The sequence below is a fragment of the Bos taurus genome, chromosome 14, assembly GCF_002263795.3.
Source record: "Bos taurus isolate L1 Dominette 01449 registration number 42190680 breed Hereford chromosome 14, ARS-UCD2.0, whole genome shotgun sequence".
Lineage (NCBI taxonomy): Eukaryota > Metazoa > Chordata > Mammalia > Artiodactyla > Bovidae > Bos > Bos taurus.
Window position 1 is genome coordinate 56,543,983 of NC_037341.1, and position 16,689 is coordinate 56,560,671.

At 37.6% G+C, this 16,689-nt stretch overlaps 1 protein-coding gene across 4 annotated transcripts in view; it reads left to right on the plus strand.

The window, feature by feature from the left end:
* Window positions 1–12,685, plus strand: part of RSPO2 (R-spondin 2) — a 226,971-nt gene extending 214,286 nt beyond the window's left edge. For 3 of the 4 annotated variants that reach the window (XM_059893312.1, XM_025001677.2, NM_001206092.3), the window contains one exon: window positions 10,778–12,685. In XM_059893312.1, the coding sequence (XP_059749295.1) occupies window positions 10,778–10,893 (116 nt within the window). In that variant the 3' untranslated portion in view covers window positions 10,894–12,685. The remainder of the gene's footprint in view (window positions 1–10,777) is intronic. The other variant, XR_009497078.1, reaches the window with a different exon arrangement.
* Window positions 12,686–16,689: the final 4,004 nt, after the last annotated feature.

A 16,689-nucleotide genomic window follows, 5' to 3' on the forward strand; every position in this document is an offset into this window, starting at 1 on the left:
TGGATTTTCCCTCCTGAATGTTTCATTCAGAAGTGAGTGTATGGTTAGGGAACCTACACTAAAAAAAAAAAAAAGAAAGAAAGAAAACACCTCCCTGGAGGATTCTACTGTCTCTGGCTCATGATCTAGCTTTTGGAACTCTCAGCTGAAAAAGAAACATCCCTGTGTCGTCTTCCCTTGAGTTTTACCACGGGCGCAATGTTGATACTGAGTTCAAAATGCTAAGTGTGTTGCTTGACCCCAGGAAACTTTGAAGGCCTTTAACCCCAGAGAATAATTAATATGAGAAATGGAGGTTGTAGGCCAGGTCCACTGGGGAGCTAATACAGCCCACAAGCACCCTGATGTGTGCGGGGACTGGGTGGGGAGGTTGATGCCTTTCTTCAGTCTAGTATTTACTGATTAATTTGTTTGTTCAGCAGCCATTTAAATGATTATGAGATCAAAGACATTTTGCTGGGCACAAGGGATCCAAAGAGTATAATGGAGAGAGTACAGGTTTTAGAATCTGCCAGATGTTGGTTTGACTCACTGCCGAGCTGTGTGATTCTGAGCTATTTACTTAACTTCTCTAAACCTATTTCCTCATCAGTTCAGTTAAGTCGCTCAGTCATGTCTGACTCTTTGCAACCCCATGAATTGCAGCACGCCAGGCCTCCCTGTCCATCACCAACTCCTGGAGTTCACTCAAAATCACGTCCATCAAGTGGGTGATGCCATCCAGCCATCTCATCCTCTGTCATCCCCTTTTCCTCCTACCCCCAATCCCTCCCAGCATCAGAGTCTTTTCCAATGAGTCAACTCTTCGCATGAGGTGGCCAAAGTACTGGAGTCTCATATCTGAGTGTCATCTGCATATCTGCATATCTGTTATTGACATTCCTCATCTGCAAAGTGAAAATAATGCCTACCTCGCAGGCTGTCATAAGGATTAGAAAATACACGTGAGGCACCTCATCTGGTGCTAGAAGTGATTTATCATGTACTGCCAGGTAGAGTATCTGAAACTTGACATTTTCTTTACCCCTACAGCAATGTCAAGGTGGATATGATTGATATTATCAGTTTAGAAAAGAGAAAACTAAGCCTTAGAAAAAGTTGATCAGTTGATCCAAGATCACTAGCTTTGGAGAGGCAGAGCTCTGGTTTGAATCTATGACTACCTGACCCCCAAACCCATGTCCTTAACCATGTGTCCTAGACGCCTGGCCCATCCAGTGTCATGGGACTCCCCTGCCACTCCAGGCTGGACCTGGCAATGACCTATCTGTGGACTGGCCAGGCATCCATGACTGTGTGTTGTAGCTCAGCGGGGAGCAAGGCACACTGAATTCTTCCCTTGGGAGTATGCAATTCAGGCAAAAGAGATTGAGGCTGTTGTAAGGGGGAGGTGAGCTAAAAGGTCATGGGATTTTTTTCAGGGCCAGAGGTCTCTTCATAGTTCATGTGTAAGCTGTAGTTGAGGGCAAAAGCCCTGTGGAGCCCAGAAAAAGCAAGAGAGTTCACTTGATGATGGACAACAGAGACCCTATGGTTTTGGCTCCTGACCATATTCGGTGTTAAAATCTTTGCTCTAACTTACCATATCAGTTGAGATCTCTTTGAGTGAATATCTGTAACTTGATTTTTAGAAAGTCTCTAACCAGTACTCTGTGACACATATTGGCATTAAATTGTGGCTATTTGTACTTATTCACAAACTAGTAGCCATGAAATACAAGCACACATAAAATTGCAACAAAAGGTGGCAAATATTTTAGGGAGGGACGTTGAAAGTTCTACAAGGGCACAGGGGAGGGGGCACATTTATGGAGGCTGGAGCGCCCATCCCCTCATGTCACCCCATGTTGACTGTCCTCATGTCGGGCCTGACACCTAGGTTTGCCATAGGCTAGACGGATAACCCACGCTCTGATGTGGCTACCATACAGAAACCATTACTTACGTTCTTTTTACTTGTAGGTATGTCTTCAAGTTCCAAATTGTGTTGAATCCAAATTAAATAAATGCTTGCCATATGATGATAGTCCTAAATATCATTTCTTGGACTTCTTTTTTCATTTACTTAATGGCTATCGATTCAAGATCAAGACAAAGGGATTAAATCATCTTATTCAAATAGAATTATCTTAAAAGGTACCTTCCCTTACAGTATGAAGTCAGCTTTGGAGCAACTTGAAATTCTTCTCTGCTTATCCCATCACTCCTAATCAAGTGAAATCAGTATCATTTTCTCTGCAGAAGTTGATGTTTTTCTGACTTAATTTAAGAGTGGCAAATGAGCATGATGGTTTTCTGCACATTTTACTTATTTTGAGTAAACTTAGGGTGCATGGTTGTACATCCTAGCAGAATGGTTTGGTTCTTACATTTTTTGATGATGGTCAATGACATGAGAATGTGCATGAAGTGCTTAAAGTGGTAGTCTAGAGCAGAAATGTTCACCAATCCACTTACCCCCTCAAGAAATTTCATAGGTTGCATCTTGATAAAAGGTATGGAAAAGAATAAGCAATGAATCTATGCAGTGTATATTTACAGAAAGTCTAGGTTACAGATAAGCTATCATGTATGCTGTACTTAACAGTTCATAAGGGGTTTTCAGTTATGATGAGGTCATGGACTTTCCTCCTAGAAGTCTGTCAGAGCAATATTAGTTGTTGTCTAACGCTTTTCTGTCTTTTGAAAAGTAACTATTGCTGTGTCCTTATCCAGGGACTTTTAAAGCTGTAGAATTGAGAGAGAAATACTGAAAGCTGGTTCCAAATCCAGTTCTGCTGCTGATTAGCTGTAGGAACTTGGATAGGTCACTTGAGTTTTTGTGTGCCTGGCCTGCTTCATTTCTAAAGCATTTAGCAGAGCTGGACTAGAGCAGAGGGTAGTGATGTCAGGCATACTTGCTGTCTCTCCACTGTTTTGAACACAGCCCACTGACTGAGGCTGGGAAGCCAACGCCAGCAGAAGCCTTGGTTAGGAATCATCACCTAGTGATCAGCTCTTGTACTTGACATTAAATCTCCTTGCATTTCCTGGACCAGAAGTTAATGAAGATCATTTTTAGATTTACAGTTCCATTCTCGTAGATAAAGAGATGTGAGAGGAAAAGACCTGGTGTTTGCAGGTAGTTTATGGTAACTTTCCTCAGAAGAAAATGGAAAACTGAGTTTATGAATAATACTTTTTCCTCCTAAATACATGCTTGCATAATTTCAGCAGATTTCATCTTGTTTTCTTTCTTCTTCGCCTCCTTACCTTCAAACATCTTTTTAATAGAAATGTAATTACTATATTTTTCCTCACCCTGCATTTGGATCTTGCTATGTATTCTTTAGTCCACTACAGAGCTTACCATTGCCAGCCAAAAAGAAAAAAAAGAAAAAAAAAGACCTTCAGTTGCGGTTAAAAGAAAGTATTTAAGAAGTGAGAGCCTAAAAACTCCCCTGTATATATATTTTAAACCAGAGATACTCTTACAGTAAAAGTGAATTATTGCCCCCTTGTGGTAGAATTATATATTTGTTTTTTCACACAAATGAAATTCTGGACAGGATATTTCAGGCTTCACTACCCCGAAACTCTTTGTCCTTACAGTGAATCTAAAGTAGTTATGAAAACAACTTGAGATATTTTTGAAGCCACCTCTCTGTTTATTCTCACTCATCTTAAACTCTGTGGAACTTGGTCTAAATTGATTTTCCTTTTCTGTTTGAGGTACCAGATATCAAAGAACTTAAATCAACTGGAGTGATCAATATTATATGGAACAAACTCAGATATTATTCAAGTTACTTTTCTGTAATCTTGATTGCTTCACATGAGTTGATAAGGACTCAGGCATAGAAGTTGTGTCCTATACCTGAAGCACAATAATTTTATCCAGAGCTACTCACTGAGGAAATTTTGAAACACCACGTGCAGGACATCGTAGTGGTAATACACTTAATTCATAAAGGTTTAGGTCATCCTCAGGATTACTTTTTCTCTTCTACGCTCATCAGTTTGAACAATGAAATAAGACTTTTAAACTAAATGGGACTTCCCTTTCAGCGAAATAGGCAGCAGACCTCATGCCTACTAAATTGTCTCTGAGAAGAGTAGAGAGGCCTCAAAGAGAAAGGAAGCCATTTTGTAATTGTCTTTTTGCAACGAAGAACAGTAAAATTCTACACATACACAGAATTGGTTTATTGAATTAGTGCTTACAAGTTAGTATAAATCTGCATAGGTAGTACGTATTCTGAATTCTGAATCATTTTCATGTTATATGTTCAGAGAAACCCATTTTCTTGGTTATTCTTTACTTTGGATGGTTGTCACTCTCCACCAATGGCCTTATAATATGAACAAGATAACTAGTAAGTTATCTCCAGATTGTGTGTATATTTTTAAAAGCACATGCTCTTTTTTTTTTTTTTTTTTACGTAAAGATGAAAAGACTAACTGACTACTTGGAAGTTTCAAATTATGACTTGAAATTCAAGATGTCTAGTGAAGTTTCCTTAGTAGGTGGCTGGTTATTTTTCAACACCATGACGTTTATTGGATTGTCCCTAAAATTTTCTCAAAGAAAATTTGATCACAGTCATCAAACAACTATTGAACAATTTGCCAGTCCTGTAAAAAGACAACAGTCTCTCTGTGAAATGTTTATTTTTTTTTCTTTAGTGAATTCACTGAATTTTATTTATTTTTTAAAATTTTATTTTATTTAACTATATTTTTGAAAAACCAGATAAAAATACAATTAATGAACTTTGTACTACTGTTATCAAGGAACCAAATAGACTCATCTCCTTTACTCATTCTAGCTCACTCTCTCTGGCTTTCCAGATGATGTAAATACATAACCATCACTATGTTGTTCTGAACCATTGTGAACAGTGGTAAGATTTTTATCTTGGGCTGTGTAGAATATAGAGGGGTAGGTCCCGGTCATGTTCATCATATTTGCCTCTTTGGACTCCTTTCTAGATAAAAGAAGCTTTGTGAGCTTAATGTCTAAAATATTTAGGTAGTAGTTCTTAAGGTTTCACAGCTTAGATACTTTTGTGACTGATGCCCCTACTGAGGAACATGCTTACCACCACAGTATGAATGCTTTTGAATGACAGCTTTTCTTTGTACTCATTATGATAAGTTTTAGGGACAAGTTATAGTAGTACTCCTAGGAATAAATTTGTCATGGCCTTAAAATACAAAAAACTTCAATTCATAGCTGAAAACAAACTATTATTTCTGTAATCATAAAAAAAAGAAGTCATGAAAAATTATAGTAGGACATTTAGGTAATTTGCAATTTTTCTAGAATAATAGTAAACATCTCTTACGTGTAAATATCTTATGTGTCCAACTTTAGGTCACTTTCCTAAGATAGATTTCTAGATCTAAGTCAAAAGTTAAGAATATTTTTAATGTTTTTGACACATTGCCAGATGGCTTTTCAAAAAGGCTGTATCAATTTTATATTCTCATAATGCATCCTGATGCCTATCTTATCACAGTCTCACTAGCTTTTACATATTTTAAGAATTTTTCCGGTGACAACTCATCCTAGTTGGAGGTTTTAATTATGAGATTTGATTCTTGAAATATACTTAATAGCTATTTTACTTCCTTTATGAATTATATTTGTCTTTTGTCTGTTTATTTTTAGCTTTCAAAGTATTTCAGGAAGCAGCTGGGCACTTTTCCAGAGAATTATCAATCACTCTTAAATAAATAAATCTCAGTTTCTTTAGTTTGCTATTGGGCAAACTAAAGTTGCTCATACAAAAAAAGAGAAATAACCCAGTTTCTGTTTGTTGTCTATATCTCAGTCCTTGTGGCTTTAGATGTTGAAGCAACCTTATGTTATGCATCCAGCACCCCATCTGAAGTCTAAGATTCATTGAGTCAGTAGTTATAGACTTCTAGTCCTCAGTTTCAGCTGCTTTGAAGGATCACTGGAGGTGACTCCCAAGTCCCCATAGTGAATTTCATAAATACAGTGAAGCCCAGGTTCCAGTCAACATCACAGACTTATCATTAAAATTTAGTAAAAATTGGTACTGGTTTCAGGTGATTAGCCTCTTCATCATAGTTGTGGCTATAACAATGGTAATTATGGTCAATTTCATTTGCATGATGTGGCTTACTTTGCCCTGTTGTGTGTGTACATGTGTGTCTACAGAGAGAAGCTTTTATCTTTTTCCATAGTCACAGCTACTGAATTTATTTTTCAATTTTTTGTATTGTATTTACCATAAGGAAATCTTTCTCAAAGCACTTAGTAATCAAGATGCAAACCCTAGACAGCCTTTGTATGTTATGATGTATGTACAAGAACCATTGTTCCAATGATGAAAAGACTCTTAACTAAATCTAGTAAGAGGAAAAATCATTTGAAGACCTTCCTTGAATTAGGGAGCTTATGAAAGAATGAAATTCATGTTTGATTGGCAGTGGAGCTGGTATTTTCACAGCTTCATGTAATTTGTGATTCTGACTGATACCTTGGTTCAAAATAATCTATCCTATTTCTGATTCTAATAGCAGCAATCTACAGCTAGATGTTACGAGTATTTCCATAAGGGACTGTTCACTTTTTTCTGTAGAAGAGTTGATAGGTTATCCTGTTGGACCATTTCCACATGTGTGCAAGTCAGTGTCATTATGTTGGTTAGTGTAGCTTTAATAGCATCATTCTAACTTTGTTCATTTTGATGATAATCATGTCTCGCTCGTGGTATTTTACACATCTTTTCATCCTAGGAACACCTTTTTACATAATGCCTCATAAGCTTCGAGGGGAAAGATGATTGTAGTATCTTCATTTTATAAATGTAGAAACTGAAAGTCACAGCCATAATGTGTTACTAGACAACTCAGTTATAAGACTGCCTACCTACTGGGTTTCTTTCCTCTCAGAGGGGCCTTTCTCTATGAAATGCAATGTTTTCCTTAAAAATTGTAATATCTGGGCCAGTCATCTTCTTGCATTTATATAACAGGGCTGTTAATATTTGCTCTGTAGATCAAATTCTGCCTGATCTTGAAGAGATTCTTCTAATAGTGACTTAAGGCCACTCTCAAGTATCCAGGATATGTAGAATTTTTCACTGGAGTTGAACATACCTGAAGACTGACAATCTCCTCATAAAACTCAAACCTTTTCTGCTCATCTTGGGCAGAACATTTTCTCTTGTGAACTAAGAAAGTTAGGTTCATGAGTTGAGTTACTCTTTGGGTGACTGGCATCATATTTGCCCTTAAATGCTCAGGGTGAAAGTGCTTGGTAATGTGAAATAATCTGAAGGTACAGAAGTCATTCTCTGAGTCTAATTTCATAGTCACAGATGTTGACTGTGAACTTAAGTGGAAATGAATTAAGAAGCTCACGTGTCCAATATAACTTACCTTCAAATATATATATTTTATTAGGTTTAATCTTCCCAATTCTTTATATCTGAAAGTCTTAGTAGAGTTCAGAAAATGTGTGCAAGACCCCTTTCATACTTTATGGTAGGTTATGTTTTAATAGTTTATTACTCAGAGTTGGCTTAAAGTCAAAACAACCTACTATGGACCATAAAATGTTTTCAGTTCATTTAGTACTGTCCATGGTCAAATCTGGAGAAGGCAATGGCACCCCACTCCAGTACTCTTGCCTGGAAAATCCCATGGGCGGAGGAGCCTGGTAGGCTGCAGTCCATGGGGTCACTAAGAGTCAGACATGACTGAGCAACTTCACTTTCACTTTTCACTTTCATGCACTGGAGAAGGAAATGGCAACCCACTCCAGTGTTCTTGCCTGGAGAATCCCAGGGACAGGGGAGCCGGGTAGGCTGCTGTCTATGGAGGTCGCACAGAGTCGGACACGACTGAAGCTACTTAACAGCAGCAGCATGGTCAAATCTTGGCTAACCAGCTTTAAGCCTTTGGCGTTTGCAATATATCCTACATGAGAAATGATGCTACTGCTAAGTCACTTCATTCGTGTCCGACTCTGTGCAACCCCATAGACGGTAGCCACCAGGCTCTCCCGTCCCTGGGATTCTCCAGGCAAGAACACTGGAGTGTGTTGCCATTTCCTTCTCCAGTGCGTGAAAGTGAAGTCGCTCAGTCATGTCTGACTTTAGCAACCCCATGGACTGCAGCCCACCAGGCTCCTCCATCCATGGGATTTTCCAGGCAAGAGTACTGGAGTGGGGTGCCATTGCCTTCTCTGACATGAGAAATAGGGCTGACCAAAAACAAAACCAAGCAATGAACCAATAGCACAGAGATGTCATTTAAGAGAGAGATCTAAGGCAAATTTTAGGGTTGTAATAAAATCTCCCAAAACATCTCTAGTTGGAACCAGTACCATATAACTTATTACCAGTGGGATAATCATACAATCATAAAAACTAAGTGTTCAAAAGCATTTCTGAATTTTCTGCCACAATATGAACTGCCTTATGCAGATACTGAATAACTTTCCTACCACACAGCGTTCCATCAGCCAGCAAACACAAAAACCACTTGGCACTTACAGTTACATCACAATAATACATTAGGTAAGTGACATGAAACTAACCTTCTCTTTTCAGTCATTAAGCGTGGATTCGCTGTTAGTGAAAGTAGGGAACATTTATCATTCAACTACATAATTTATATGAAGAATTGAAATGGTGATTGTGAAGTTTTCTTTAATGTATATTCAGCATATATCTTAACAAATTTTAAAATCTAGGAATGTTTGCATAAATATTTTTTCATTTAATTTTGTTTTGATTCTAAAAGAAATTCCAGCCTTTAAATAAATGAAACAGAAATGGACTGAATTTTTAAATGGTAGTCAGCAGTGAATTTTTTTTAACAAAATATTTTAGAGAGAGAACATAGAACTAAGAAAACCTTCATAAAACTTTATAAGTGGAGCGTCTTTTAAAATATGCTATTTTATGTTAAGTATTTCTCTGCCCTCATTAGGTGTGTCTCTTCATTAGATACAGTGTTACTAAATAGTTGTAACTTTACAGTTTCTTTGATTAATGAAGCCTTCCACTAAAGTTTCATTGGGTAGGATTAACTACATTTAAAGATGACAAAATGCCATTATAACATTAATGCCAGAATTTAATGAGAACCAGAAGTTAACTTCAAGGACATTTATAATTTAATACGAGGGTACCCTTATACTCTTACTATTTTACCATAGCATCCTATCTTTGTTCTCGTGATAAAAAGTTTAACTCAGCAAAGTTGTACTTATTGAATACCAACTATGTGCCTACCAGGTGCCAGCATCTCATGAGTGAGACTATTTTTCATTCTCAAACAAAACAGACCATTTCTGATCAGAAAGAGGAGAAATGAGAACCACCTTCCTCACTTAAAAGTCCCATGACCTCCTTTAATCTTGGAGGACTCTAGTTTCCTACAGCACGTATCTATCATCCTAACCTCTGGTCTGTTTATTTTCCATGTCATGTCATCAGCCACCTTCTCCACTGTCTGGATTGAAAAGCTGACCAGCTATGTCTATGTAATAAAAGGATCTCAGGAATATTGGATTTCTTAGATGTAGGAAGGATGGAGATCATGGATTAGAATGGAATGTTCTATTTGTGGTACCGAATAGCTATACCTCACAGGAAGAGAAGCTTATGTTTTGTGCAACTACATGATAAAATCGGAAGTAGGGACAGGTAGAAGAGGAAAAAGAGCTGACAGGAGGATTCTTTTCACTCTGTGAGGAAGAACCTTCCTGTACTGAAGGTGTACAGTACCAAACTACAAGTGCAGATGAACTTTCAAGCTCTTTCCTGTTCTAAAAGTCCCATGATTCCTATGTGCTTAGAACCCAAAGAGGGCAAAGGACCTAAAGCAAACATCTATGTTCCTTATTCTTTTTTCTCACAGTTCTATGTAGACATACTTGCAAAGAAATGTTGAGACCTTATAAAGACTGGAAATGGTAACCACAAAGTGGAAGAAGTCAAATACAGTAGAGACCAAGGGAAAACTGCATCCTCAAACTCCTGATGGAGGAAAACTTCAACTATTTAGCTGTGGTCTGGGCTTCCTAGTGGCTAAGGTGAAGAGGAGAAACAGGAATAACGGGGTGTGATTGTTTTTTGGTAGTAAGACACACCCCTGCTAGTTCCTCAGAAACAAGCATTTTTCTTGCTCTCAGTAAGAATACCTTGGTTAGGAGGATTTATATAAAAAGCCATAAACCACATAATAAATGATGTCCTCATGAATTTTTATAGAAAATAAAGAGGTATTCCACATATGTCATTTCAAATATTGGCCTTTGGAGAACACTGAGGGAATAATGTTAAAAGCTAGACATTTTTTTCTCCCTTGGGGCAGGGAGAGGGGCGTTTGAAACTTCTGGTATATTTACTGTAGATAAATGCTTATTTTCTTTTGACCCACTGACATGTGGAGCAGTAGAAATATGTAAAGATGTCTAGTACAGGGCAGCATTGTTAAAAGGAGGAGGGGATAAATGGAATTTTTGTGGCAGAATGATATTTGCAAGACTGATCAGGCCGCTGGGAGGTTTTTAAATATGCCAGTTCCCTGTAACAGGAAGATCAGTCTCTGAGACAGCATATCCAATTTAGTAAATTATTATTATTCCGTCAAAATTAATGTGAACAATTTTCTCTTTGAGGCTGCTTTTTCCATAGGTGATGTTTTCCAGATGGGCTTTGTGTAAAACTCTTAATGTTTTGTGTTTTCCTTCCGAGAGCAAGAGCCTTTTCTGACATGTCTTCATTTCTTTCTCTTCCGGTTATTGTAGGGAAGAGAACTCCAAAAGCAAAGGAGAAAAAAAACAAGAAAAAGAAGAGGAAGCTGATAGAAAGAGCCCAGGAGCAACACAGCGTCTTCCTAGCTACAGACAGAGCTAACCAGTAAAATAAAAGACACGGAGGGTGGAGGTTTTGTTTTGTTTTGGGTGGAGGGCAGGGGGTGGTGTTTTTTGCAAAAGTGCACACAGCTACTCTCCACTCCCGGACATGGTGGCATTTGTGCTGCTCTGACCAGTAGCTGTTCCCAGTAACCTTGTGAAAGGAGGAGCCACAAGCGTGGGCTCTGTGTTATTTATGCTTTGATTTGCATCGGGAGACTGTGAAGGTGGGCGATTGCAACCTGCAGCCAAGGCAGCAGGAGTGAGTGCAGAGCATGTGACTGGGTTCCCTGTGTGCCCCGAGGCGGAGGGGCTGCCCGCCCGGAGGCGCAAGGCTGCGACCCCCCACCCCCCAACTGGAGAACTGACTTGTGCATATTTATGGGAGGACGACCCTTGGCAGGCAAAGTGCTGTTTCACTTGTGACCTGTGTTTCCCACGCTGTGTATTTTCAAGGATCAGTGTATGTGGATATCTGCCTAGTGTTACCACACGTTGTTCTCGGCATCTGTTACCTTCCAACTGTTGTGTCCAGAGACTGCTCTTAGCGGCAGAAATTCCTGCTCAGTTTCACAGCAGCTCGGATGTGTACATACCCTGCTGGGGCTGCATATAAACCTCTTATTTACTGTATATTTATGCTTTTTTCTGTGTAACAAGTCATACCCAATTAATGTTATGTCTCCCGTTTCTAGTGGTTCCTAACCATCGTCCCGTAAATGACTGTTCTAGTTTTGCGAATTGATGAATGTTTTGCTGCCCCTTGAAACTTCTCTTTGTGGGCTTATTTCTCATTGTAAAGATAGGATAAGCTAGTTTGTACATAGGATCAAATGACCCTTGTCAGAGAATTTGAATATCAATAGACCTTCCCCACTCCTCACCATAGCTAAAGCATGAGGCATCTGGAGGTCAGAAGCCAAAAACTGCCTTTGAGTCTAAGATGTGATGACTTTATGAAACACAACTCCATGAGCAAGTACATGCAGTACTTATACTACTACTTATGCAGTTTCACAGGCCAGCTAGAGAATTTTTCAAATTTTTACTTTCAGACTTCAATATGTATAGTTTTTATTTAAAGCAGTTCCTGACTTGCAATGACAGAGCACCTACCAATATTCTTGGGTCCGTGTAGAAGTGACCACCTCATGAGACCATGCATGGAATTGGAGGAGAAAACACGATGAATTCCTATAATTACTGGTCAGATCTTAACAGGGCCCCTTTAAGCCAGAATTTCTGATTCAAGACTGAGAGAGGAACCCTGTGGAGACTTCCCAGGTGACTTTCAGAGTAGTGGTTTCCAAAAACACCATTGTCCACTAGGGGGTATCAGTTCTTAGAGGGTTTTGATAATGATGCTTCGTCCAGAAGCATTATTACCTTCTTGGATGATCCAGAAGAAAATTAGAACCAAAAGGAATGGTGGAAGATTTTTTTGAGGGAAAAAACAAAGCAAGGTAAAAGCCTTTTTTTCTCACCTTGCATTGGCTAAACTACCTCTTTGCATTTTTGTTTAACTTTTGAGTCAAAAGCATCTTACCAATAAGTATAAATGTCATGTACATCATTATGAAAATAATATTGCTATGAGATAAGCCATATATGAATGTTGTATACAACTTTAGGGTTTGCATTTAATCCTAAAGTGTTCACCTCCTTTCACATCTATTTAGACTATATTCCTATTTACTAAGTGGGGAGGGGGCTTCTTTATATAGTGCTTCATTGTTAATAAATCAATACTTGTTCTGTTTCTGGGATGTTCTTTTTGTGCATTAAAAAAATTCAAAATTATTTTTGTGGAGATATTCTTTTCTTTAGAGATACATTTAGGGGGAAAAGCAATATTTTAGCAACTGTAGCCCCAAATAGTGGTCTTTAAAAAGAAGCAACTTTTTAAAACCTGTGTTTGTAAGTATATCAAGGAGATTAGTTTAGCTATAAATTGCATTGCAGCAATGGAGTTGGACATGACTGAAGAGACTTGGCATGCATGCAGAGTGATTAAGAGTGGGCATTTTAAAGCCACACTGCCTGAGGTCTCATTTGGACTCTGAAGTAACCTGGAGCAAACTGTCCTCCTAGGTCTCAGTTTTGTCGTCTGTAAAAAGGAGGTAATGGTATTACCTACTGTGTAAGGTATGGTCAGTACAGCATGGTGCAGACTGAGCAATACACAAGTTACCTGCTACTCTTATTACCTGTGTCCTTGGCTATTTATTCCCCAAATTATCTTCCTTATCAACAAAATAGAATATATTTATGAAAATATCCATTCCCTTCAAACTATTTTTGATGTCTGGATATTCTTTGCTCAAACTTTTATAGGAATTGATTAAAGCTACTTGATTTTTAAACCTCTAGTTATAAGCAAACTGCGTGCATGCACTCATGAGAGAGAGAGAGAGAGAGAGAGAGAGAGAGACTGACTACAGGGTAGTGCACAGCTTCAGGGTAATTATACAAAGAACATCTGGTGGTTTTCCACAAGTGGCTGTACCATTCCTATACTTCATACAGTGTATATAAATAGAACATGTGAAACTGCTTTCCTTAGTATTTTCAGGTATCTTAGCATCTGTAGAAGTAAAATACGGAACTACAACTTTCTCAGTTAAGAAGCTTGAGTGGTATTTTGATAGGGATTGCACTGCATTGTAGGTTGCCTTCAGTAGTATGGCCATTTTTCTTTCAATCCAAGAAAACTACCTTTCCATCGGCTTATGTTGTCTTCAATTTCTTTCATCAGTGTCTTATAATTTTCTGATTATGGGTCTTTGCCTCCTTGGGTAGGTTTATTCCTTTATATTTTATTATTTTTGATGTGATGGTAAATGAGATTGTTCACTTAACTTCTGTTTTGTGTTTTTTAATTTACTTTAAATTGGAGGTTAACTTCTCTTTCTGGTAGTTCATTGTTAGTGTATAAAATGCAGTATATTTCTGTACATTAATTTTGGATCCTGCAACTTTATTGAATTCTTTGGGCTCTAATAGTTTTTTGGTGGCATCTTTGGGATTTTTCTATGTATACTCTTATGTCATCTGCAAAGAGTAACAGTTTACTTCTTCCTTTCCAATCCCTATCAAAATAGCAATGGTATTTTTTACAAAAACTAGGATGATTTTTAAGATTTTCATGGCACACAAGAGACTGTAAATAGGCAAAAAAATCCTGAGAAAGAAGAACAGAGCTGGAGGAATCCCATTCTGACTTCAGACTATATACGACAAAGCTACTAATTAAATCCAGTACAGTACTGGCACAAAAACAGACACATGGATCATTATAAATATATATGCACCCAACATAGCACCACAATATGTAAGGAAAATGCTAACAAGTATGAAAGGGGAAATTAACAATAACGCAATAACAGTGGGAGACTTTAATACCCCACTCATACCTATGGATAGATCAACTAAACAGAAAATTAACAAGGAAACACAAATTTTAAATGACATAATGGACCAGCTAGACCTAATTGATATCTATAGGACATTTCACCCCAAAACAATGAATTTCACCTTTTCTCAAGTGCACACGGAACCTTCTCCAGGGTAGATCACATCCTGGGCCATAAATCTAGCCTTGGTAAATTCAAAAAAATTGAAATCATTCCAATCATCTTTTCTGACCACAATGCAGTAAGATTAGATCTCAATTACAGGAAAAAAAATATTAAAAATTCCAACATATGGAGGCTAAACAACACGCTTCTGAATAACCAACAAATCATAGAAGAAATCAAAAAAGAAATCGGAATATGCATAGAAACAAATGAAAATGAAAACACAACAACCCAAAACCTACGGGACACTATAAAAGCAGTGCTAAGGGGAAGGTTCATAGCAATACAGGCTTACCTCAAGAAACAAGAAAAAAGTCAAATAAATAACCTAACTCTACACCTAAAGCAACTAGAAAAGGAAGAAAAGAAGAACCCCAGGGAAAGTAGAAGGAAAAAAATCTTAAAAATTAGGGCAGAAATAAATGCAAAAGAAACAAAAGAGACCATAGCAAAAATCAACAAAGCTAAAAGCTGGTTCTTTGAGAAAAATAAAATTGACAAAGCATTAGCCAGACTCATTAAAAAAAAGGGGGGGGGGAGAAGAATCAAATCAACAAAATTAGAAATGAAAATGGAGAAATCACAACAGACAACACAGAAATACAAAGGATCATAAGAGACTACTATCAGCAACTATATGCCCAAAAAATGGACAACTTGGAAGAAATGGACAAATTCTTAGAAAAGTATAACTTTCCAAAACTGAACCAGGAAGAAATAGAAGATCTTAACAGACCCATCACAAGCACGGACATTGAAATTGTAATCAGAAATCTTTCAGCAAACAAAAGCCCAGGACCAGACGGCTTCACAGCTGAATTCTACCAAAAATTTAGAGAAGAGCTAACACTTATCTTACTCAAACTCTTCCAGAAAATTGCATAAGAAGGTAAACTTCCACACTCATTCTATGAGGCCACCATCACCCTAATACCAAAACCAGACAAAGATGCCACCAAAAAAGAAAACTACAGGCCAATATCACTGATGAACATAGATGCAAAAATCCTTAACAAAATTCTAGTAAACAGAATCCAACAACATATTAAAAAGATTATACATCATGACCAAGTGGGCTTTATCCCAGGAATGCAAGGATTCTTTAATATCCACAAATCAACCAGTGTAATATACCACATTAACAAATTGAAAAATAAAAACCATATGATTATCTCAATAGATGCAGAAAAAGCCTTTGACAAAATTTAACTTCCATTTATGATAAAAACTCTCCAGAAAGCATGAATAGAAGGAACATACCTCAACATAATAAAAGCTATATATGACAAACCCACAGCAAACATTACCCTCAGTGGTGAAAAATTGAAAGCATTTAGAAAGATGATAACAATAACCCTGTGATCGAGACAGCAAAAGAGACACTGATGTATAGAACAGTCTTATGGACTCTGTGGGAGAGGGAGAGGGTGGGAAGATTCAATGCCATTGGGAGAATGGCATTGAAACATGTAAAATATCATGTATGAAACAAGATGCCAGTCCAGGTTCAATGCACGATACTGGATGCTTGGGGCTAGTGCACTGGGACGACCCAGAGGGATGGTATGGGGAGGGAGGAGGGAGGAGGGCTCAGGATGGCGAACACATGCATACCTGTGGTGGATTCATTTAGATATTTGGCAAAACTAATACAATTATGTAAAGTTTAAAAATAAAATAAAATAATAAAAAAAAAATGAAAGCATTTCTCCAAAAGTCAGGAACAAGACAAGGGTGCCCACTCTCACCACAACTATTCAACATAGTTTTGGAAGTTTTGACCACAGCAATCAGAGCAGAAAAAGAAATAAAAGGAATCCAGATTGGAAAAGAAGAAGTAAAACTCGCACTGTTTGCAGATGACATGATCCTCTACATAGAAAACCCTAAAGACTCTACCAGAAAATTACTAGAGCTAATCAATGAATATAGTAAAGTTGCTGGATATAAAATTAACACACAGAAAACCTGTGCATTCCTATACACTAACAATGAGAAAACAGAGAAATTAAGGAAACAATTCCATTCACCATTGCAATGAAAAGAATAAAATACTTAAGAATATATCGACCTAAAGAAACAAAAGACATATATAGAAAACTATAAAACACTGATGAAAGAAATCAAAGAAGACACAAATAGATGGAGAAATATGCCATGTTCATGGATTGGAAGAATCAATATAGTGAAAATGAGTATACTACCCAAAGCAATCTATAGATTCAA